Source organism: Electrophorus electricus, chromosome 10 (genome assembly GCF_013358815.1).
Source record: "Electrophorus electricus isolate fEleEle1 chromosome 10, fEleEle1.pri, whole genome shotgun sequence".
In the NCBI taxonomy this organism is placed as follows: domain Eukaryota; kingdom Metazoa; phylum Chordata; class Actinopteri; order Gymnotiformes; family Gymnotidae; genus Electrophorus; species Electrophorus electricus.
The window spans coordinates 265,001-290,055 of record NC_049544.1 but is presented as its reverse complement, the minus strand read 5'-3'; the positions used below and the strand labels follow the sequence as shown (position 1 = coordinate 290,055).

The window sequence follows — 25,055 nt, the reverse complement described above, 5'->3', positions numbered from 1 at the left end:
CCCAAACCCCACCCCAAACATCCTACACTCAACCCAAACAACCCACCCTGCCCCCAAACCCCCCCCAAACACCCCAAACACACAACTGTACACAGCATCATTTGTAATATACTAAAATAACAAAATACTCTCCTATGCAATATTTCCCCTATATAGATACATTTCCACAGTATTAATACAGTCATTAACAAATAAACATATACTTTCAAAAAGGAACACAGGGGGGACTGCATGCTCTCTCCTGAGCGTATGACAAATTAAAATATGTGTAAAGTAATGGAATATGAAAAATCCTCTTAAAACAACAACAACAACAAACAATCATTTTAACAAAACATGTCAGTTACCTTTCGCACCCCTGCATGTGGTACTTTCATCAGCCTGCATGGGATATAAAACAGTGCTGAGTCTTTGCCGATAATGCTGGATGAGCTGAGGGACATATGTAAAAGTGTCTGGAACTACTACTCTGTGGAGCAGAGTCTGGTGTGTGCACACTCTTTATCAGTTCATCCTACTGGTTTTTACTGGGATTTGGGACTTGTGTGACCAGTGCAAAAGTTTGTATCCTGTGGTCAGTGAACCAGATTTGTGTGGATCCGCTGGTCAATTTTAGACAACTGGGTCGATGATTCACAGTTGTGAACTGGTTCTTGTTCATTTTTGTGTCAAACAATAAGTTTTTGTTAAAAAAAAGAAGTCTCATTATAGTAAATCAATTGCATTTTGTTGGTAGGTTCGTTGATTTGCTAGTATTTAGGATGTGTCTTAGTACAATGTTTATTTTTACTAAGTGTTTAAAAGTGTTTTTCTTTATTTTTAGTTTAATATCAATAAACAATGTACAGCCTGTTTTACTCATATTTGTCTGTGTGTGTGTATGTGTGTCTGTGTGTCTGTGCACACTCAGTGTCCATAAAAACATTGCACATCCATTATATCTGAACCGCCATCTGACCTCATTCTGGTATCCCTGGGTTACAGTGGACATACAAAAGGATATTATGGGATGGAAATGAAATCCCTGTGTAGCTGGTCCTCCTGGCCCACACAGCTCTGAGACAGAATGCATCGTCAGCTGGAAGGTCTTGGCGAGTTATTTCCACAGTGTCTGTGTGAGAAAACAAAGGTCCTTCACTGAACTGAAAAGCCTGTTTACTGACTCGCTATATATCTCTTGACTGTCCACTGGGTGGCCCCACTGTCTCGCCATAGATAACACTGCCTTTTTGTGTGTGTGTGGGGGTGTTCCTGTGGGTGTGTGTGGGTGTGTCTGTGCGTGTATATGTGTGTACATGGATGTGTGTATGTGTGTGGCAGTGTTTGTCTGTGTGTGTCTGTGTGAAGTAGGCTGTGGGATAGTGAGTTCACTACCCTCTCTTGCTCAACTAGCTACTCCCTCTCAAGGTAGTGAAGCAGGACTGGACAGTCTGGCTGTCTCTGAGCATAAGGAGAGTATTATGGGATGTTACGGGTGGGGGGTATAAGAGCATGACACCACCTCCCTAACTCTAGCCCTGATTGGTGACCAACGCCCAACTGAACGCCCACCCCCGAGTCTCCATGGTGACTGATCTCTTCTTTGAGGAAGCAGATTGTGTTTGTTTGTGTGTGTGTGTGTGTGGATTGTAGGCATGCCCTTTGCAGTTACATGTCGAGCAGTCAAGAGCTAGAGAAGGAAATCACAGTGAGGTGAAACATGGTCATGACACACTAAATTACAGTAGACCCTCAAATCCATAATCCATTCAGTTTATAAACCATAGTGCTTAATCTATATTTCATAACCTATAACCTATACGCCATAATGCATTGCCATACATGCAGACTGCTTGTTAATAATACCCATTTATATTTACAGCTGATGATTGCAAAAACCACAGTCAATAAATTTACAGATATAAAAACCAGTCACTAAATTTACAGAAATAAAAACCAGACACTAAATTTATAGAACTAAAAGCCACAGTCACTAAATAAAGAAATAAATCTCAGTTACAGTTTCCATATGCCTAGTCAGTAATAACTGAAACCCTGATAACAGCCAGGTTACTGTGTGTTTAGGAAACACACACACACACACACACACACACACATTCCAAACATGTACACACACAAGTGCACTGCGCACCTGATGACATTCAGACACACATGTGCACCCACAAGCACATGCAAACAGACTTTTGTTACCGCATTATCTCTGTAAAGACAGCCGGCCTAAGACGAAAGACTGAGTTTCTACTGCTGTTGACACCTCACAAAATCAGCAGCAGACTGGAATGACTCCATTTAACCAATAGTGAATATATATGAGGTACAGCGAGCCTGTCTATGCATCACTACATGCTGCAATACAAAACAGTTTGGAACTGTTCTCAACTAACACAAGACACACTTGGCACTGAATTAAATACAGTAGATCACAGCTGATCTCTTAATTACACTCGATCACAGCTGATGAAACAGTATTTAATGTACCATAAAAATAATAAACAATAAGAAATAATAAATCTGTGAGACCTTAAGCACTCTTCTGACATACACAGGCTTAAACTTTAAGTTTAATTTCAATTCTCTTACACAAAGTCATCTTTAATATTATACTCTTCCAGTTATGTGCTTTCAGAGGCTCAAAAATGCTCAAAAAAGAGTTTAGTCTTGTAAGTGTAAAATCTCATAGAGGACCAGTCTTTGAGTGTGTACTTGGAGGTGTAAAGTACGTCCAGCTAACAGAGCTGTTTTACAGTCATTACCCCAGATACTGCACCAATTCACACAAGATTTAGAAGAAAACTGCACATTGTGCACAGTGCTTATGGTCTTCCCTCAAAGCAATAAGTAGTTTTCCTCTTTAGGAAACATATCTTTTTATGACTGTACCAGTTTCAGGTAACCTGTGTTCTGTTATATAATGTATAGCAGAAAGGCCACAGGCAGCCTTCACTGTGTGAGATCCAGTAACAAGCCATTCCACCTGTGTCGGGATGTAACAGCTTCTCTCTCAGCACAAACACAACCGTGCTGGTCTCACGCTGTGTGCTGCTTAGACCGGGTCTCACGTCATAAAGTTGTACTGTGGTACCAGGACCCCTTTGACACTGTGGCTGTTTGCATGGTGCTTGGGTGAGTGTAGGAGAACACAAGGAGAAATATGCGGACGAGTGTTTTATCACTGCTGGGGTGCACCAACACCAGCCAGGTGGACAGTCAGCCACAGACTATTATGGTCTGTCTAGTGGCCCGGAGTTTCCCTGGAGACCATGTGACTAGTGTTTTTCTTCCCCCTCTTTTAGGAGTTGTGTTTATTATGGGATGTCAGAGCAGCCTGCATAACTATTATGGGATGTCAGAGAGGGTGGGAGGGGGCACTGTCTCTATAGCAACATGGTTGCTATGGGGGCAGGGACAGAGGAAGGGAGTGTGTGTGCGAAGGGTGACTATTATGGTCTGTACGTTGCGAGGTAGCTATGCTGAGTTGAGTGTGTGTGTGTGTGTGTGTGTGTGTGTGTGTGTGTGTGTGTGGGTGTGTGTGGGGGGGCGGGGGGGGGGGGGAGAGTGCTCAGGATTATTATGGGATGTCTACCCCCTGATCTCTTTGTGTATGTGAGGATGTTAGCTTCTGGTCACTGACGACGCTGGAGATTGGAACCGGGGAAGAGTGGACGACGTCTCCAAAGCATTAAAGCATTTAATAGCTTTTCCCGAAAGTTACTATTTATCTACCAGACTTAACAAATAAATTCTTATCTAAAATAATCCTACTGAAGCGTCAACTATCTGTACCTTGGACTGACCTGTAAGTAAGTTGGCTAGCCAGCTACCATTTTCTTAGTACAGCTGGGTCGAACCTTTCTGTGGCGATTAGAACTTGTGCGCAGTTGTGTTTATAAATAGTAAAAATCCAACAGTAATAAGAACTTACGGGTGTTTACGTGTGCCACATATAACCCCGGCATGACAGCTTGGACGGAGATAGTTTGCAGTGCCAACATTTCAGCGTTTTTCGAGGCGGCAGGTTAAAATGTCGTTAGTCTGAACTACACCGACCATGTTCCTCGCGACCATGTTCCTCGCGCTGAACCAGTGCTGTTAGCGGGCAGCTAATTGATTGACAGCTTAGTTAGCTAGGCTAGCTAACGTTGTTAGGGAAGGAAAAGTTATTTTTAAGCTTATTTTCAGTACATATAAATTATATTCAGTAATACTACACGGCTGCTTGCAGCTGTGCTCGAAAAAATCTGTAATACACAAGCTAGGATTAGTGGATATTTTGTCATTGAATGATATAGCCGTACTGCCCATATTCCTGTCAGCCATCACCGCCCTGACGGAGCGGAGTAGTCGAGCCGATGAGACCTTGGACACTCGCCGACATGCTGCTGGATAACAGTACTATTACATGTGTGTTGTTAGATGCCTGGACATTAACACCACGATGTCAGGAAGTGAAGACGACAACAGAGACCATTTTGGATCCTCGCGGGATGGGAAGTCTCTGGGACACGGTCAGTCACGTCAGGGTCTCCGGCAGCCAGCTGGAGTTCAGCCCGCTGAATAACTCATGTAATAGCTAGTTATGCAAGTGGCATAACCCTAACCCTAAGTGTAATGTAATAGTTATGCAGGTGGCATAACCCTAACCCTAAGTGTAATGTAATAGTTATGCAGGTGGCATAACCCTACCCTAACTGTAATGGTAATGTAATAGTTATGCAGGTGGCATAACCCTACCCCTAACTGTAATGTAAGAATTATACAGGTGGCATAACCCTAACTAATGTAATAGCACTTATGCAGGTGGCTAACTATTTTACCACATTGCTAACGTAGCTAGTTATAGCTAGCTAACCCTCCAGTTCTCTGAGAATACAGGCGTTCACGGTTATGTTGTGGGAAACGTGTAATAACTGTAAAACAACAATGCACACACGCGGTTATAGCGAAACTTGCTAGTTTGTTTTGCGTAGTGAATTTGGAGCTGTTTAGTTAGAATAATGTTTGAACGCGAGCTAGCTTGATAGCATAACTAACTAAGTAGCCACTTAGCTAGCAAGCTAACAAACAAGCGTAGAAAGGAGCGGCTAGAGCCGCCACATCCTGGCTGATGGGGGCTTGTTCGAGTGCAGCCTATCAGAAATTTGCGCATGTTTGCCGTTTTTTGAAAACAAAACATGACGTTTCTCCGCTTTGAAATTAATATTTATTTATTTATTTGTAGTACGTATTTGACTTTTCATTCGTCGTAAATTGGTTAATTGAAAGTAGCGATAAAATGTCAGCGTAGGTTACTTTGTTCATTACCTCAATTATGTGCTTACTGAATAAAAGTTATAAGATATTACAGATTACAATTTTTCAAAAGTAGTATTACTTAATGACCTTCTTCAAATAGGCTCCCTGTATGCACATGTGAGTATGTAGGAAATGTTATGTTACATTATTAATAATGATCTTTATTAATATTGTAAACAAAATCTCAAGTTTGCTAATTGCTTTACTTTACAGTGATTTAAGTTTATTTTAAAAGAACCAGTTTCCATGTAGTTCAGTCTGCTGACATCAAATGTGTTACATTAAAATTTTCTGTTAAAGGGTCAAGTGTTTTAAAAAAATTATATATATATATATATATATATATATATATATATATATATATATATATATACACACACACACACATACATATGTTTATATATAAATAAAGCATTTAATTGAATCCATTAAGCCATTGACTTTTAACCCGGCATGCCTATGTGTCTGTGTAGATGTGCTTCCCAGTGAGCCTATCCCCGAGGTGGACATGCCAAAGTCCAAGAAGAAGAAGAAGGCCAAGAAGAGCAGGGAGAGCAGAAGCAGACGGCAGAAATCCCTCAGAGAGGTAACACACACACACACAGACACACACTCACACGCACGCATGCGCACACACACACACACACACACACACACACACACACACAGACATGCTCCAGGGCAGTGCTCACACGTGGCTCAAACCCCCTAACTCATCAATGTTCTTGACATTGGGGTCTGTAGTGTGTCTCTTGATTCTGTAGTTATAGTCAGACTCTACAGAGCATCTGTTGTCCTGTGCTGAGTGTGTTAGCTGCTGTCTTAACTTTCAGAAGTGGTCAGTGATGAGGTGAAAAACATTCTCACTGCCTTGTTATTGAGCTGAGTGTATATAACTGTCTACACACTGTTTGCACGTGTGTGTGTCTGTGTGTGCGTATGCGTGTTTCTGTGTGTGTCTGTGCATGTGTGTGCGTGTGTCTGTGCGTGTGCGTGTGTCTGTGCGCGTGCGTGTGTGTGTGTGTGTGTGTGTGTGTGTGTGTGTGTGTGTGTGCGTGTATGTGTGTGCTTGTATGTGCTCTTTATCCTGCCCATGAAGGACGTGGCCATGAGTGTGAGCTCTCCTGAAGCCCTGGAAGCCTTGCGACTGGTGGAGGAGGAGGAGGAGGAGGAAGAGCGGGATCTGCAGTCTGAGAGTGAGGGCAGTGACTATGCCCCCAGCAAGAAGAAGAAAAAGAGGTCAGGCTCTTCCAAGGAGCGCAGGAGAGGAGAGAAATCTTCCGGTGTCCCATCCACAATGAAGAACAAGCGGAAAGACCCGGAACCAGACGAAGAGGATGATGAGGATGACGATGACGACATAGGGCAGGTGAGTAGATGGTAGGAGAGTGTTTACCATAGGAATCTCCATCCCAAACATGGCACATCTGATTCTGCTCTTTGCAGAGCCATGGAGACCTTGATTAGCAGAATCCCCAGCAGGAGAGAGAGCTGCTCTCCAGGTGGTGGAGGTCAGACGGCGTGAGGGGCAGCTTCACCACGACTACCTCCGCCATCACTGCTGTTGTTTGTTCCTTTGTGCAGGAGCCCAAGTCATCCTCCCAGCTGCTGGCGGACTGGGGTATGAAGGACATCGATTATACCTTCACACAGGAGGATTATCACACTCTCACCAACTACAAAGCTTTCAGCCAGATGGTCAGGTACAGCACACCCTCTCACTAGTAATATTACGTAATTAATATTAAAGTTGTGAAAAAGTAATGATTTCAGCGCTGACATTTTCTTGTTCATTTTTGACATTCTCCTGTCCACCCTGATGTTCACTCTGCCATTCTCCTGTTCACACTGATGTTCACTCTGACGTTCTCCTGTTCAACCTTATGTTTACCCTTACGTTCACCCTTACGTTCACTCTGACCTTGTCCTGTTCACTTTGATGTTCTGCCATTAATGCTGACGTTCTCCCGTCCATTCTGATGTTCTCCTGTTCACCCTGACGTTCACTCTGACATTCACTCTGATGTTCTCCTGTTCACCTTGACATTCACTCTGATGTTCTCCTGTGTTCACTCTGACGTTCACGCTGATGTTCTCCCATGTTCACCCTGATATTCACTCTGACGTTTTCCTGTTCACTCTGACATTCTCCCTTTAACTCTGACTTTCTCCCGTTCATTTTGATGTTCTCCTGTTCACCCTGACATTCACTCTGACGTTCTCCCGTGTACGTTCACTCATGTTCACGCTGACGTTCAGTCTGACATTCTAGGCCCCTGATAGCTGCTAAGAATCCGAAGATTGCTGTGTCAAAGATGATGATGGTGTTGGGGGCAAAGTGGCGTGAGTTCAGCACCAACAACCCAATGCGCGGCTTGGCGAGCACTAATGCTGCCCTGGTGGTGGCCTCTGCAGCAGCAGCTGTAGGGAGCATGGTAACACCCCCTGGGGCAGAGCCAGCTCTGCCTGTGGCAGCCACCCTGGTAAGCACCCCCTCATCTACCCCGACAACCACCCCTGCAACCACCCCGGCAACCACGTCAGTAACTGCACCAACACCTGCCCCTCAGACCTCTGTTGCACCGCCCCTGCGCAAAGCCAAGACCAAAGAAGGCAAAGGTGAGGAGAGGTGCAGCAGACAAGATGGTGTAACAGGGAGGGAGGGGCAGAAGGGGTTGCATGAGACTGGGGGGGCATGAGGGAGTAGAAGAATATATTACTGAAATATTTTAACTTTTAATTTAGTGATAAGCAGAGAAAATAATCTTTCACCATAATAATTTTGTATTTGGGGGTATTTTGGTTTGGTGTGCTGATGCTGGGTTTGTGTTCCAGGCCCAAATGCACGTAGGAAGACCAAACCCAAACCCCAAGACAAGAAGTCCAAACCCAAGAAAGTCGCACCTCTCAAAATTAAGCTGGGCAGTTTCAAGAGGAAAAGATCCTCAGTAAGACCTACAGTCCCTTAGAAACTAGGGGCAATGTGTTTGTTAACCTGTCTGCCTCAACCTTTCTCTCTAGATCTGTCTCTTTACATCTGTCTTTCCTGCTCGTTGTCTTCCTGTGTTTGTCTCTCTCCAGAGTGGTGAGGAAGATGATGGAGACAGTGATTTTGACAGTTTTTCGGTGAGTGATGGGTCCAGCCGCAGTAGCAGAACTAAGAACAAGAAATCCAAGAGCTCCAAGAAGAAGAAGAAAGGTGAACTGGAGCTGTGACACACACACACACACTCACACACACAGACTACACTCACACATGTGCACACACACAGACTACACTCAAACACACTTCAGTATGCATATATGAAGTGCCTGAGCATGTACGCTTTCTCCTGTAATGCTGCCCTCTAGTGGCCGAAGATGCTGATGGCTATGAGACAGATCACCAGGACTACTGTGAAGTGTGTCAGCAGGGCGGGGAGATCATTCTGTGTGACACCTGCCCCAGGGCCTATCACATGGTCTGCCTGGATCCAGACATGGAGAAAGCCCCTGAGGGCACCTGGAGCTGCCCCCACTGTGTGAGTTATCCCTCGCACCAGTTGCCCCTTCCAACATGTAGGATAGTTATTATCTAATTATTACCCTACCACAGATTACCCCTACTTTCAATTACCCCTCCTGCCTTTCACCCCTCCTGCTACTGCATGAAGCATGTTTTCTTCCGCCCCCCCCCCCCTTTGTCTCTCTCACTCTCCTCCCTCTCTCTCTATCTGTCTATCTCTCAGGAGAAGGAGGGTATTCAGTGGGAGGCACGTGAGGAGAGCTCTGAGGGAGAGGAGGAGAATGATGAAGGTCGGCGGGAGGATGGAGCAATGGAGGAGGAGGACGACCACCACATGGAGTTCTGCCGTGTGTGTAAGGACGGGGGCGAGTTGCTCTGCTGTGACACCTGCCCCTCCTCCTACCACCTGCACTGCCTCAACCCGCCCCTGCCAGACATCCCCAACGGGGAGTGGATTTGCCCCCGCTGCCGTGTAAGTGGGTGGGGCTGTGGGAGAGAGAGGGGGACAGAGTAAGCTAGCTGTGTGTTAGAGATGGGTAGAAATATTGATTCAACGTTTTATCACGATCTGTGTTGGGCTTATCAAAAACGATTATTAAAATAGAAAAATGAGGTCCAGCTTCTAATTGGTGTAGTTTGGTGTTTTCTGTATGTTTTATTCTCATTGGTGTAGTTTAGTGTTTTCTGTATGTTTTATTCTCATTGGTATAGTTTAGTGTTTTATGCATGTTTTGTTACTTCTTTTTTGAGATTCAAATCAGGTGATAGCCAGCTCTAGTGTGTATGAGTCCGTGACTCTGGTAACAGGAAATTAGTATATTTCAGTGTGTGGGATTGTGGTGGGATTTGTCATGTTTTTTGTAGTTTGGTTTGATGTATGAATGAAATAAAATCTGTTTCTCCAGTGTCCTCCACTAAAGGGCAAAGTCCAGAAAGTTTTGACTTGGCGCTGGGGAGAGGCTCCGCCCCCAATGCCAGTGCCCCGCCCTCTGGACCTCCCAGCCGACGCCCCGGATCCTCCTCCCATGATTGGTCGCAAGGAGAGGGAGTTTTTTGTTAAGTGGTGTAACATGTCCTACTGGCACTGTTCATGGGTACAGGAACTTCAGGTACCACACACACACACACACACACACACACACACACACACACATACAATACACACACATGCGCACAGACACTCACACACAGACTATATAACAGGTAAATTTGTCCCTTATTTTGTAATCACACCCCTAATAACCAGGTCTCTGTCTCTCTCTCTCTCTCTCTCTCTCTCTCTTTCTCTCTGCTCAGTTGGAGTTGAATTGCCAGGTAATGTTCCGTAACTTCCAGCGTAAGACAGATATGGAGGAGCCCCCCTGTCTTGATCTGGGGGCTGAGGGTGATGAAGATAAAAGCACCAAGAGGAAGAGCAAAGACCCACTGTATGCGCGCATGGACGACGAGTTCGGTCGATATGGTGTCAAGATGGAGTGGCTTCTTATACACCGCATTCTCAACCACAGGTAGAACATTCTAGAGCCTCAACTACAGATGGAACACTATAGATCATTGACCACACCCAGAACATTCTAGATGATCAACTACACCTCGAACACTCTAGATCCTGTGTTAGGTCCTCAGGGTTGTGTGTAATGATTGTATGTACTTCTTGCCTGTTTCAGTGTGGATAAAAAAAATAATGTCCACTATCTGATTAAATGGCGGGACCTGCCATACGACCAGTCATCATGGGAGAGTGAGGACATGGAGATCCCTGACTATGAAACCTACAAGCAGCACTACTGGAACCACAGGTACACACACACACGGATATGCACACACTCATACACACACACACAACACACCCATATATACCTATAAACATACACATAACAAACCACATAACCATAATGAACATAAATTCTCAGTGCTCTCTAGTTTTCACTAAGAACACTTTTCTATTGATTGTTTTAATTTATATGTTCTTTAAATTTTATTTTATGTATGGATTTATCTGCTGTGTTCAACACCGTCCGTCTGTCCCTCTGTCTCAGAGAGCTGATGATTGGGGATGAAGGAAGACCAGGGAAGAAGTTAAAGAAAGTGAAAGTGCGGAAGATAGAGAAGCCCCCTACAAACCCTGTGGTGGATGTAAGAGAGGGGCTCATAATAGTATCACACACACACAAAAATAAAAGACACACAGACATACACACACTTAGTCACTCCATTATCAAAACTGCAAAAGGTACACTGAAGAGTGGAGGTGTGCTTCAGTCTCCTTGTGACGGCGGCGGCTCGGAGAAAGTAAGAGGCGGGGTTGCAGGGATGTGCATTTTATTATCCATAGATAATACGATAGCTGATGCACGAAACACATATATATATATATTCTCGAAGGTAGTCCTCGTCTTGAAGGCAGCACAGCGATGATCACCTGCTTATGCTGGGGATTAGTCCGCTAATGTGCAGCGCTGTCTTCGGGTACCTGTGGGTGTAAAATAGAGACTTCATTAGTGATGACAGGTGCGCCCAATTAATACTCCGGGGATTGGGAGCGAGGATGGAAAGTGGAGTGATTCCTACTACGAGTGGACTGGCCTCCCATGACACTCCTGCACTGGACACACTGGGGTTAATATTACAAGTAGCTACTAGCAGATCGTAGCAGTAGTAATTACTGTTTTACACCAGGTAATAATGGTAATGACACATTTTCTTTTTGTTTACCTAAAACCTTTTCAAATGTTACAGTGCTTTTAGTGTAAGAAGGCATGCTCAGGAGTGAAAGTTCTTACAAATTAAACTATTTTTTGAATACCAACAGATGCTTTGAATTGGATGCTTTAGCAGATTATATGATGGTCCTTTAACACAGGCTCTCAAGTTTGTAAGAATGTGAAAAATTAAGACAAAAAGGACGAAAATCAGGAAAATGGTCAACTAGTGATTTGTTCTGATCTAGGGTGTTTATAAACTCTAGGATTGTTTGTGGTGAATGGGTCCGATCCAGAACATTTATAGATTCTAGTATTGTGTGTAGTGAATGGGTCCGCTCCAAGACATTTATAAACTCTGGGTCTGATCCAGAACATTTATAAACTCTAGGTCTGATCCAGCACATTTATTAACTCTAGGATTGTGTATAGTGAATGGGTCTGATGCAGGGTGTTTATAAACTCTAGGACTGTGTCTCTCCTCATTTATCTCTCTCCTTCTGTGTGTCTATCTTCTCGGCTTCCTCTGTGCTCCTGTAGACCACCATAAAGTTCGACAGGCAACCGGACTACCTGGACTCCACTGGGGGCACCCTGCACCCCTACCAGCTGGAGGGCCTAAACTGGCTGCGCTTCTCCTGGGCGCAGGGCACTGATACCATCCTGGCGGACGAGATGGGTCTGGGCAAGACCGTGCAGACTGCTGTGTTTCTCTACTCACTCTACAAAGAGGTGTCTGTTTGCGTGCACCTGTGTGTGTTTGTGTGAGTTTGTCTTTGTCTTTGTCTGCATGTGTGTCTATCTGCATATGTGTCTGTCTAAATGCGTGTGTGTGTGTGTTTGTGTGTGTGTGTGTGTATGTCTTGCTGCGTGTTTGTATGTGACTTTGTCTATATTTATCTGTCTGCATGTGAGACTGTGTGTGTGTGTGGTAATGGCTCCTCCGCTCAAGGTCCTGTGAGTCTGTGTGTGTGAGTGCTTGCGTGTGCGTGTGTGTGTGTGTGTGTGTGTGTGGTAATGCCTCCTCTGTTTGTGGTCCAGGGTCACTCCAAGGGGCCTTTTCTTGTCAGTGCCCCCTTGTCCACCATCATTAACTGGGAGCGTGAGTTTGAGATGTGGGCTCCGGACATGTATGTGGTCACCTACGTGGGAGACAAGGACAGCCGAGCTGTGATCCGAGAGAATGAGTTCACCTTCGAGGACAACGCCATCCGCGGCGGGAAGAAAGCCTCCAAGATGAAGGTAGAGGAGGAGGATACTCATCAGTCATTCAGTTAATCGATCAGCTGTATAATTAGTTAATTAGTTGGTTAGTTTGGTTATTAGTTATTGTTGTCTTGTACACAAGGTGTATGTGAGTGGTGAGCGATCCTGTGCTGTTTGTTATGGGTGTTTATTTGCTGTTTATTTGGATGGTTATGAGAAGGTTTGTCATTTTTTCCGTAGAAGGAGGCGTCTGTGAAGTTCCACGTGTTGCTAACCTCCTATGAGCTGATCACCATTGACCAGGCCATCCTGGGCTCCATCGACTGGGCCTGCCTGGTGGTGGATGAGGCACACAGACTCAAAAACAACCAGTCCAAGGTGACTCCGCCTACTCTGACCTCCCGCAACACCACCCCAAGACTCCACCCACTCTAACCCCCCACAGAGTACACATAACTACAGCAGAGCTTTAAGCACTCTCTGTATTAGTTTTTCAAATGGATAATCCATCTCAGTTAATAATATCAATCTTAATATTAATGGTGATTAAACTATATAATACATATATTAGATAAATAAATAGATATGTGTGTATTTATTTGTTTCTTCTCGCTCCAGTTTTTCCGGGTGTTGAATAATTACCCTCTCCAGCATAAACTCCTGCTGACTGGAACCCCCCTACAGAACAACCTGGAGGAACTCTTCCACCTGCTGAATTTCCTCACGCCCGAGAGGTTTAAGTGAGTGTGTGTGTGTGTGTGTGTGTGTGTCTTTCTGTGTGTATGTTTGAGCTCTTCCATCTGCTCAACGTCCTCATGCCTGAGAGGTTCGCTGATGCTTTGTATTTTTTGTATGTGTGTGACTGATGCTCTATATTTGTGTGTGTGTGTGTGTGTGTGTGTGAGAGAGAGAGAGAGAGAGAGAGAGAGAGACTGATGGTCTGTATTGTGTGTGTGTGTGTGTGAGAGAAACACTTTTTTGGTGTGTGTGAGTGTGTGAGACTGATACTGTATTTGTGTGTTTGTGCTACTGTTCGTGAGGATGTGAAGAAATCTATATGAGGCCATCAAAAAAGTTGATGTATAGGTGGGTGTATGCATATGTGTTTTTGACATTGTGTGTGTATCAGTAATCTGGAGGGCTTTTTGGAAGAATTTGCTGACATCGCTAAAGAGGACCAGATCAAAAAACTACATGACATGTTGGGACCTCATATGCTCAGACGACTGAAGGCAGACGTGTTCAAACACATGCCCTCAAAAACAGAGCTCATCGTCCGTGTGGAACTCAGCTCAATGCAGAAGTGAGTGAGGGAGGGAGGGAGGGAGGGAGAGAGAGGAGGAGAGGAAGAGAAGGAAGGAGGTAAAGGGGGGAGAGAGAGGGAGTGAGGGTAGGAGTGAAGTGTGGTGGGCAGGAGTGGGAATGGGTGGTTAGTTCATGACCTAAACGATGTGTTTTAAAAATCAGTTCAGGATCAGAAAATAAATAAAAGTTTGTTCCTTTCATATGGATTTCTCCATTAGCTAGAAAGTAAAATGTGAAATCTACTATTTCTAACTTACACTTTGATCACACTGGTGTGTGTGTGTGTGTGTGTGTGTGTGTGTGTGTGTGTGATAGAAAGTACTACAAATATATCCTGACGCGTAACTTTGAGGCACTGAACACACGGGGCGGTGGGAACCAAGTCTCTCTGCTCAATGTGGTGATGGACCTTAAGAAGTGTTGTAACCACCCCTACCTCTTTCCCACGGCTGCTAATGTAAATACCCAATTACTCTCTTCCTTTATAGCGTTGTAAATGAGCCATCTGAGTTAAGCTCTCCCTGTTTTTCAGCTAATGCAGGGAATAATCTGTTCTCTGTTTGCTGTCCACGTTGTCTGATTTGCAGTTCAGAAATGCCTTGATGCAGATTATTTTGGAATGCTGTGGTCACAAGAAAAATGTGAATTGCCTAAGGTGAACTGATTTGATCTGCCCCAGGCTGTAGATTCACAGCCTATCTGGCAAGTGTGTTTAGACAGATTACACACGGTGAACTGCCTTCTTAATTAAACGTGTTTGGGCTCATTTTTAAAAAATTTCTTTCATTTTTAGCCCATGATGTCTAGCTCTGCTTTCCTGCTGTTTGTGGTCTGTACTGTTTTAAGATGATAGTTTATTAGAAAACAAAATACAGACTATAAAGGTTAAATGTTATAAAGAAATTAATGAAAATATATAAGGAACATACGTAGAATTTAATGTTTAGTGTATTAAACTATTAGATAGCTTTCATCACTAATGAAAAGCTTGCCTGTTTATATATATATATATATATATTTTTTTTTTTTTTTAATTTTTTTTTTTTGTCTGTTTTGTCAATGTTAATACAACAAAATCTCTGCAACACCTATATGAAAGATAAGAGTAATGAAAAAAAAATTGCTTAAAAAATCTAAAGTGATGTGAACATTGCACTGTTAAAGCTCACATCCCTTTTTGACTTTAACGTAGGCCTTTAACTGTCATGTACACCATCATAAAGAAGTAGATAAGATAAAATAAATTAAATTAAAATGTTGAACTATTTGAAACAGTTTAATTGGAGAACAGTAAGATAGAATGAACATGACCCTCTAATGGACACACTGGTCCCAGTTCACCCCAGTTCACATGGTCTAGAACCACAACTGCTGAAATTAACACTAGTGATGAGACGTTTGATGTCTGTGTTTGGCAACTAATTTCTATCGGCCGTTAACAACAGGAAGCTCCTAAAATGCCCAATGGGATGTACGAAGGCGGGTCTCTCACAAAGGCTTCTGGGAAATTGATGCTGCTGTGTAAGATGCTGAAGAAGCTGAAGGAGGGCGGACACAGAGTACTCATCTTCTCACAGGTACACACACACACACACACACACACACACACACATACACATACAGAGTACTCATCTTCTCACGGGTACACACACACACACACACACACACACACACACACACACACACAAACAGAGTGCTCATCTTCTCATGAGTAAACACACACACACACACACAGTACTCATCTTCTCATGGGTATTCACACACACACACACACACACACACACACACACACATACAGAGTGCTCATCTTCTCATGAGTAAACACACACACACACACACACACACACATACACATACAGAGTACTCATCTTCTCACGGGTACACACACACACACACACACACACACACACATACAGAGTGCTCATCTTCTCATGAGTAAACACACACACACACACACAGTACTCATTTTCTCACGGGTATGCACACATACACACACATACAGAGTGCTCATCTTCTCATGAGTAAACACACACACACACACACAGTACTCATCTTCTCACAGGTACACACACATACAGAGTACTCATCTTCTCAGAGGTACACACACACACACACATGCATACAGAGTACACATCTTCTCACAGGTACACACACACACATGCATACAGAGTACACATCTTCTCACAGGTACACACACACACACACACACATTTACATTTAGCTGACGCTTTTATCCAAAGTGACCTACGATTCTGACTGAATACAACTTTGAGTAATTGAGGGTTAAGGGCCTTGCTCAGGGGCCCAACAGTGACCACCTTCTGATGACTAGTCAAGTACCTTAACCACTGAGCTACCAAAACACTCACACACACAAACACACACAGACACACACATACAGAGTGCTCATGTTCTCACAGGTACACACACATACTACACAGGGTGCTCATCAGGTATATCGCACGCACACTACACAGACACATGAGTTCATGTGTCTTCTGCAGATGACAAAGATGTTGGATCTGCTGGAGGACTTCCTGGAGAATGAAGGTTATAAATATGAGCGTATTGATGGAGGTGTGACGGGTGTGATGAGGCAGGAGGCCATCGACAGGTTCAATGGTGAGATTCCAAACTACAAGCAGACAATACCCTCAAAAAGAAAGAGGCAATGTGTGTAAGCACGCTTTTACACTAGAGCCTTTTTCTGGACTCTGGTCATTACATTTGAATCATTTGGTCAAGTGTGTAAGCTGTTTTTGAGCCCAAGAGGGTCCAGGGTTCGGATCTCTAGTCCTTCTGAAATCTCCTCTAGTGAGCTCTAGTCGGTCCATAGCGGAGGGAGGGGCTGTAGTCAGGGAGAACTGCCTTCACTGGCAGGGCAGGAGCTGTAGTCAGTTCACCTATGCTTCCTCCCTCTCCCTCCACAGCACCTGGAGCCCCACAGTTCGTCTTCCTGCTGTCCACCAGGGCAGGGGGTTTGGGCATCAATCTGGCGACTGCAGACACTGTTATCATCTACGACTCAGACTGGAACCCACACAACGATATCCAGGTACACACATTGGACCACTGCAGGGATAACATCTGTACGCACTACAGAGAGAGTACTTAGTACCGTGTGCACTCCTCTACCACCCCCCACCCTTTCTCTCTCTCTTTCTCTCTCTCTATCAGGCTTTCAGCAGGGCTCATCGTATAGGTCAGAACAGGAAGGTGATGATCTATCGTTTCGTCACCAAGGCGTCAGTGGAGGAGAGAATCACACAGGCCAGTGCTGAACACTTACACTATCACACTCTCACAGTCACTCTTAGACTATCACACTTTAACACTTGGTCACTCTTACATTTACACATTCAATATCACACTCATGAAAGTATGATATTGAATGTGTAACACTCAATTCAGTCTTACACTCACTTTCTCTCACTCGTGTCTCACACACACACTCACTTTCTGATTCTGTCTCACACATTCACACACACTCACTTTCTCACTCTTTCTCACACTTTCACCCTCACACTCATTTTCTCACTCTTTCTCACTCTCACACACATACTAACTTTCTCACTCTATCTTACTCTGTCTCACACACACTCTCACATGTCCATCATCTCTGGTGTGTGTAGGTGGCCAAGAAGAAGATGATGCTGACCCACCTGGTGGTCCGCCCTGGTCTGGGCTCCAAAGCTGGCTCCATGTCTAAGCAGGAACTGGACGACATCTTGAAGTTTGGCACTGAGGAGCTCTTTAAGGACGAGATTGGGGAGGGTGAGGGTGCATTAATTATAATACTCACTTAGAGTCATCCTTCAGGCCCACAGCACAGAATGGATGTTAGCAGGTGTCTAAAGAAACGTCTAGTCGTGTCTGTCTCCAGCCATCACTGGCCTCTCTCTGTGGGTGCAGCCTGACATCTGTGTCAGCGCGTGTGATTGGTGCAGAGTGAAAACGTGTGAGTGACTATGTGTGTGTGTGTGTGTGTGTGTATGTGTGTCAGAGTGTGTGAGTGGTGTGGAGTGAGAGTGGAGGGATGCAGCTTAGCCCAGAGCGGGTTTTGTAAAATTGTACTGTTGGTGTTTTCTCTCACTCATGTACTGCTCCAGTGTAACACATGACAATGTCCCATCGTGAAACCACACTGCATTTTACAAGCTTGGAATTCTCTAGGTGTTTTCACAGAGACCATGAAAATGATCAGAAATACAAGCTTAGCTTTTGTTAAGATAAGAACTGATATTTTGAACACATATTAAAACAAGCATATCTCTGGCTTGAGTGGAACAGAAACACTGGAGTGATTACAGAAAGCTTTGAATGAGTAGCGGGATGTCCTGTGGCCCAGCTCCACTCTCTCTCTCCTCTACTGGGGACATGCTGGAAAGTGAAAGTGAAAGTGAAAGCACATCAGGGTGGCACTTCAGTGCTGGGTCCAGCAGGACGGGCTTTTGGCTGCCCACGTCCTCGCCTGTCCCAATCCTGTCATGTCCATACCAAGGTGGTGACCTGTAATTGAGCATGTGAGTGATGTGTGCATGCCCCTCTGTCTGCGTACAGGTGATAATAAAGAAGAAGACAGCAGCGTGATCCACTATGACGACAAGGCCATTGAGAGGCTCCTGGACCGCAACCAGGACGCCACAGAGGACACAGAGCTCCAGAGCATGAACGAGTATCTCAGCTCCTTCAAGGTGGCCCAGTACGTCGTCAAAGACGAGGATGATGAGGTACGGCGAGTGTGTGAAGATGTGTGTGAATGCGTGCATGAGTGTGAATGAGTATGTGTGTGTGTGTGTGTATGTATGTGTGTGTATGTGTGTGTGCTATTCTATATGTTGTGTTGTTTCAGTGCAGTCATGAAAATATGCCCTTCATGCTCTTTGGTGAACATATCTGATGCTTAATCTTCTGTGGTCTATAATTGTCTATAATAATTTTGGCCATTATGATGTGCTAAACCCTCTCTTAACCCTGTAACCCTCCTGTGTCTGGCTGCCAGGAGGAGGATGTGGATAGGGAGATTATAAAACAGGAGGAGAGTGTTGACCCTGATTACTGGGAGAAACTGCTGCGTCACCATTACGAGCAGCAGCAGGAGGACCTGGCACGTCAGCTGGGCAAAGGCAAACGCCCTCGCAAACCAGTCAACTACAATGACTGTTCTCAGGAGGACAGAGGTAGTAGACGGGGTACAGGACGAACTTCTCACACTTCTACTATTACTGCTCCCTCTCACTCTGTGTGTGTGTGTGTGTGTGTGTGTGTGTGTGTGTGTGTGTGTGTGTGTGTGTGTGTGTGTGAGTGTATGTGTGTTTTTGTGCGTACATGTATATGCATGCAAACAAGCATACCGTCCTGATCGTAAATCTGGTAAAGACATTTTTGTGTGTGTTTATGAATATTTCTGTTTGTGTTTTATGTTTGAACTGTGAGTCATGTGTTTTTTTGTGTGTGATAAGCAGCACACATCCTAGAATATAGCTCAAATTGCCTGAAATCTCAGCTTGGTCTTAACACTACAGACACTGGAGAGTTGCACAGGAATGGGGACAGGAATAGTGGTATAGTGGTGACGCTGGAATGGGGATATTGGTATAGTGGTAACGCTGGAATGGGGATAGTGGTATAGTGGTGATGCTGGAATGGGGATAGTGGTATAGTGGTGACGCTGGAATGGATAGTGGTATAGTGGTGACGCTGGAATGGGGATAGTGGTATAGTGGTGACGCTGGAATGGGGATAGTGGTATAGTGGTGACGCTGGAATGGGGATAGTGGTATAGTGGTGACGCTGGAATGGATAGTGGTATAGTGGTGACGCTGGAATGGGGATAGTGGTATAGTGGTGACGCTGGAATGGATAGTGGTATAGTGGTGACGCTGGAATGGGGATAGTGGTATAGTGGTGATGCTGGAATGGGGATAGTGGTATAATGGTGACGCTGGAATGGATAGTGGTATAGTGGTGACGCTGGAATGGGGATAGTGGTATAGTGGTGAGGCTGAATGGGGATAGTGGTATAGTGGTAACGCTGGAATGGGGATAGTGGTATAGTGGTGACGCTGGAATGGGGATAGCGGTATAGTGGTGACGCTGGAATGGGGATAGTGGTATAGTGGTGAGGCTGAATGGGGATAGTGGTATAGTGGTAACGCTGGAATGGGGATAGTGGTATAGTGGTGACGCTGGAATGGGGATAGTGGTATAGTGGTGACGCTGGAATGGAGATAGTGGTATAGTGGTGACGCTGGAATGGGGATAGTGGTATAGTGGTGAGGCTGAATGGGGATAGTGGTATAGTGGTAACGCTGAAATGGGGATAGTGGTATAGTGGTGACGCTGGAATGGGGATAGTGGTATAGTGGTGACGCTGGAATGGAGATAGTGGTATAGTGGTGACGCTGGAATGGGGATAGCGGTATAGTGGTGACGCTGGAATGAGGATATTGGTATAGTGGTAACGCTGGAATGGGGATAGTGGTATAGTGGTGAGGCTGAATGGGGATAGCGGTATAGTGGTGACGCTAGAATGGGGATATTGGTATAGTGGTGACGCTAGAATGGGGATATTGGTATAGTGGTGACGCTAGAATGGGGATATTGGTATAGTGGTGACGCAAGAATGGGGATAGTGGTATAGTGGTGACGCTGGAATGGGGATAGTGGTATAGTATAACATCTCGTGTGAGACTGAATTTCGTCCACGTACAGACCTTTGCGTAGTTGGGAGTGTGTGTTGCTGCTGTTGTGTAGTATGTGGTGGATTTTTTTTCTGGTTCTTAACATTAATAACACTAACGAGAACCTTGAACTGCTTCTCATAATGTTGTCTCTCCCCTTTTCCTGTCCTCTACTCAGATTGGCAGGATGACCAGTCTGATAACCAATCAGATTATTCCGTGGCCTCAGAGGAGGGAGATGAAGACTTTGATGAGCGTTCTGAAGGTATAAGCACCTGTAGAGAATAGTGTGTGTATATGGGTGTGTGTGCGCGTGTGTGCTGACCACCTTTCTGTCCTCTTCTGTCTCCTGTGTAGCCAACTCTAGGCGGCCAAACCGCAAGGGCTTACGAAATGATAAAGATAAACCACTGCCCCCCCTATTGGCCAGAGTGGGAGGTAACATTGAGGTCAGCTTCACCTTCAATGTCCTAAACACTCATCTGCTTCCAGTAGACTCCGTCACCTCTCACACAGAGGACACAGGCTGCATGCTGGGTTTATCACTTAGCCAAACAAGAATACATTCTAAACTCGGGAACTCCCCCCCCCCCCCCGTTTGCAGGTGTTGGGTTTTAATGCGCGTCAGAGGAAGGCCTTCCTGAATGCAGTGATGCGTTATGGGATGCCCCCACAGGATGCGTTTACCACACAGTGGCTGGTCAGAGACCTGAGGGGCAAGTCAGAGAAAGAGTTCAAGTGAGTATGCACCGTGTGTGTGTGTAGGTGTGTGTGTGTGTGTGTGAGAGAGAGAGAGAGAGAGAGAGAGAGAGAGAGAGAGAGAGAGAGAGAGGGAGAGCAGGTGTGTGTGTGTGTGTGTGTGTGTGTGTTTGAGAATGGGAGAACAGGTGTGTGTGTGTGTTTGAGAGAGTGAGAAATAGAAATGGTTGTCTCTGTCTCTATTCCGTGATGATTTTACAAGGGTTGCTGTATACCCTAAGAAAGATGTGTGTGTGCACATGCGTGCATGTGCATGTCTGTGTTCACATCCATGCATGTGTGTGTCTGTGCATGTCTGTGAGTGCACGTGTAATTTTTCTTTCTCCCTTTTCTTGTTGGGTCATTTAGTTTAAATGTGAGATATTTTGTTTTATTTCATTTCTTGAAGATTTTAACATGTTTCACAGTAGAGTGCCTCTCTGTCTCCCTGACTTGCCTCACCTGTCCCGCAGTGATCACGTGTTCTCTCCTCTGTCGGAGGTCTTTCTGTGTCTGTCCTAGTCTGTAACCAGACTGAGCTGACTGAGTCTGGACTTGGTTAGGATCTGATCTTTCACTGCTTTGTGTCTCTGATAGACTCTCTGTTAGGGCCTGATAACACTCGAATTTACTTTGAGTTGTAGTTTCATAGTCCCAATGTTCCAAATAGTTGTTTTATAATCTGATTTATTTTAAGATTAGGTGGTAAAATATTTCTCTCTCTCTTTCTCGCTCTCTCTCTCTCTCTCTCTCTCTCTCTCTCTCTATCTCTCTCTCTTTCAGGGCATATGTGTCTCTGTTCATGCGTCATCTGTGTGAACCGGGTGCGGATGGTGCTGAGACGTTTGCAGATGGAGTTCCTCGTGAAGGGTTGTCACGGCAACATGTCCTCACACGGATTGGCGTGATGTCACTGATCCGAAAGAAGGTATGTGATGCTCTGCATATGTTGATAATAGAATCTGAGCCTGTGATTGGTCAGCAGTATTAGCATGAGTGATTGGCTGTGGTGTGCAGGTGCAGGAGTTTGAGCATGTGAATGGTCAGTGGTCCATGCCCTGGATGAAGGAGCTGGAGGAAAACAAGAAAGCAGCAGCCGTTGCTGCGGGTGACGACCCCAAAACACCATCTAGTGGAACACCTGCAGACACGCAGCCCAACACACCTGCACCAGGTACACAGACACCAGACCTTCTCACATCAGTATGACCACAACTTCTCAGACCAGTCCATTGTGAATCCTGCACTACAGGATGGCACGGCTGCTGTGGGAGGGGCTGATCGGTTGTGAGCAGGGCTGATGTTCTGTGGGCGGGGCTGATGTTCTATGGGAGGGGCTGATCGATTGTGGGCAGGGTTGATGTTATGTGGGTGGGGCTTATGCAGTGTGGCTGCTTTCTGTTGTTGACTAAAGCCTGTGTCTGATCTAGAGGACCTATCCAAAGGGGAGGACTCAGAGAGGGAGATGGAGGACCGGGGGGACGGGGAGGGGGACAGGAAACGATCCAACATACAGGATGATGAAGTATGCACACGCACACGCACACACACACTCTTATTAATTACTTGTTTTAGTACACATCCTTTATTAAATCTTTATTCCCTTTCCTGCTTTTTCATTCTTACATTTTTCTCTCTGTCTCTTTGTTCCTGTCTGTCTCTCTGTCAGATTATTGAAATTCCTGATGATGGTGAGCTTCCCCCCAGTCCAGAGAGGAAGAGCTCAGTGAAGGAGTTGGAAGGAGACGTGGCCGCGTCCTCCTCAGACAAGGAGGGGGAGAGTCCAGACACAGGAGGAGGGAAGGAGAAAGACAAGGATGGAGAGAAGGAGGAGAAATCTTACTCTCCAAAAGAAAGTACCTCCTCACCAGATGTTAAAGCAGAGAGCTCAGAGGTCATAAGCACTTCAGACTCGTCTAAAACCAAAGGCAAGTTGGGCTTTCCTTATCTCCTTGTCTCACCTCTCACCTGTCTCACCTGCCCCTCATACACTACTCCAGTAATCTCTCTGTGTCTGTTACAGAGCAGACCAGTGAAGAGAAGACTGAGAAAATGGACAGCAGTCCCGCAGGAGAGGAAAAGAAAGGTACACACACACACACACACCATGCAAACGCGCAACTGTGCCCACATATGATGCACGCGCGCACACAAATACACATAAACATTTACGGCATTTAGCAAACACTCTTATTCAGAGCAACTTACAAAAGTGCTTTATCATTTCCTCATAGAATATACAGTGCCTCCAAGTAGTATTCAACGCCCTGCAAATTTTGCAGGTTTACACATTTGGAGTTAACTTAGCATTGTGAAATTTGGACTGTAGATGGGCCTGGACATGTGAAATGCACTGCAGCAAAAAAGAATGTTATTTCTCTGTTTATTTTATTTTTTTAATTTTGCAAAGTTTACCAGAGGGTCAATTATTATTCAACCCTTCAAACCACCAGAATTCTGTTTGGTTCCCTCAAGTATTAAGAAGTAATTGAGGTATTAAGAACAATGAGCTTCACATGCTTGGATTACTCATCTGTTTTTTCCCGCCCTTTCTGACTATAAAAACCCCTCCCCAAACAAGTGAACAGCACTCATACATGGTCAACATGGGAAAGACTAAGGAGCATTCCAAGGCCATCAGAGACAAAATTGTGGAGGGTCACACGGTTGGCAAGGGGTACAAAACCCTTTCCAAGGAGTTGGGCCTACCTGTCTCCACCATTGGGAGCATCGTCCGGACGTGGAAGGCTTATGGAACTATTGTTAACCTTCCACGGACTGGACAGCCTTTCAAAGTTTCCTCCCGTGCTGAGGCCAGGCTTGTCCAAATGGTCAAGGCTGACCCAAGAACAACAAGGAGGGAGACATTGGTTTCAATAAATATCATAAGTAACGTACTCCACCGCAATAGTCTCTGTTCCAGGGGAGCCTGTAAGGTACCTTTACTTTCAAAGCGTCATGTCATGGCCCGAATAAAGTTTGCTCAAGATCACTTGGAGGACTCTGGGGCAGACTGGTTCCAGGTTCTCTGGTCTGATGAGACCAAGATCAAGGTCTTTGGTGCCGACCACACCCGGGGCGTTTGGCGAGAGGATGGCACTGCATACGACCCCAAGAATGCCATCCCTACAGTCAAGCATGGTGGTGGCAACATCATGCTGTGGGTCTGCTTCTCCGCCAAGGGGCCCAGCCATCTGGTCCGCATCAACGGGAAAATGGATAGCACAGCCTACCTGGAGATTTTGGCCAAAAACCTCTGCTCCTCCATCATTGATCTTAAGATGGGTCATCATTTTATTTTCCAACAGGACAACTGCCCCAAGCACACAGCCAAGAAAATCAATGCCTGGTTTAAGAGGGAAAAGATCAAGGTCTTGCAGTGGCCTAGTCAGTCTCCTGACCTTAACCCAATTAAAAACTAGTGGAAGGAGCTCAAGATCAAAGTCCACAAGAGATGCCCAAAGAACCTAGACAACTTGGAGAAGATCTGCATGAAGGAGTGGGCCAAGATTACTCCAGAGACCTGTGCCAGCCTGATCAGGTCTTATAAAAAAAAAACAATTAATCGCTGTAATTGCAAAGAAGGGTTATTCCACAAAATATTAAACCTAAGGGTTGAATAAT

General features: G+C 45.1%; 1 protein-coding gene across 3 annotated transcripts in view; it reads left to right on the top strand.

The window, feature by feature from the left end:
* The first annotated feature begins 3,555 nt into the window (after positions 1-3,555).
* Positions 3,556-25,055, top strand: part of chd4b (chromodomain helicase DNA binding protein 4b) — a 26,830-nt gene continuing 5,330 nt past the window's right edge. Inside the window, exons 1-35 of one of the 3 annotated variants that reach the window (XM_035530781.1) lie at positions 3,556-3,796; positions 4,414-4,505; positions 5,766-5,878; positions 6,392-6,661; positions 6,877-6,995; positions 7,565-7,911; positions 8,128-8,240; positions 8,374-8,491; positions 8,644-8,813; positions 9,021-9,269; positions 9,703-9,906; positions 10,094-10,305; positions 10,465-10,596; positions 10,837-10,933; positions 12,040-12,231; positions 12,541-12,741; positions 12,946-13,083; positions 13,324-13,445; positions 13,835-14,008; positions 14,326-14,467; positions 15,456-15,587; positions 16,515-16,632; positions 16,941-17,065; positions 17,188-17,280; positions 17,643-17,784; positions 18,571-18,740; positions 19,013-19,190; positions 20,872-20,958; positions 21,051-21,142; positions 21,298-21,431; positions 22,215-22,359; positions 22,449-22,605; positions 22,862-22,956; positions 23,101-23,359; positions 23,455-23,517. In XM_035530781.1, coding sequence (XP_035386674.1) covers positions 4,436-4,505; positions 5,766-5,878; positions 6,392-6,661; positions 6,877-6,995; positions 7,565-7,911; positions 8,128-8,240; positions 8,374-8,491; positions 8,644-8,813; positions 9,021-9,269; positions 9,703-9,906; positions 10,094-10,305; positions 10,465-10,596; positions 10,837-10,933; positions 12,040-12,231; positions 12,541-12,741; positions 12,946-13,083; positions 13,324-13,445; positions 13,835-14,008; positions 14,326-14,467; positions 15,456-15,587; positions 16,515-16,632; positions 16,941-17,065; positions 17,188-17,280; positions 17,643-17,784; positions 18,571-18,740; positions 19,013-19,190; positions 20,872-20,958; positions 21,051-21,142; positions 21,298-21,431; positions 22,215-22,359; positions 22,449-22,605; positions 22,862-22,956; positions 23,101-23,359; positions 23,455-23,517 — 5,173 coding nt within the window. In that variant the 5' untranslated portion in view covers positions 3,556-3,796; positions 4,414-4,435. Of the gene's footprint in view, positions 3,801-4,413; positions 4,506-5,765; positions 5,879-6,391; positions 6,662-6,876; positions 6,996-7,564; positions 7,912-8,127; positions 8,241-8,373; positions 8,492-8,643; positions 8,814-9,020; positions 9,270-9,702; positions 9,907-10,093; positions 10,306-10,464; positions 10,597-10,836; positions 10,934-12,039; positions 12,232-12,540; positions 12,742-12,945; positions 13,084-13,323; positions 13,446-13,834; positions 14,009-14,325; positions 14,468-15,455; positions 15,588-16,514; positions 16,633-16,940; positions 17,066-17,187; positions 17,281-17,642; positions 17,785-18,570; positions 18,741-19,012; positions 19,203-20,871; positions 20,959-21,050; positions 21,143-21,297; positions 21,432-22,214; positions 22,360-22,448; positions 22,606-22,861; positions 22,957-23,100; positions 23,360-23,454; positions 23,518-25,055 lie in introns of all 3 variants that reach the window. The other 2 variants (XM_035530779.1, XM_035530780.1) reach the window with 2 other exon arrangements.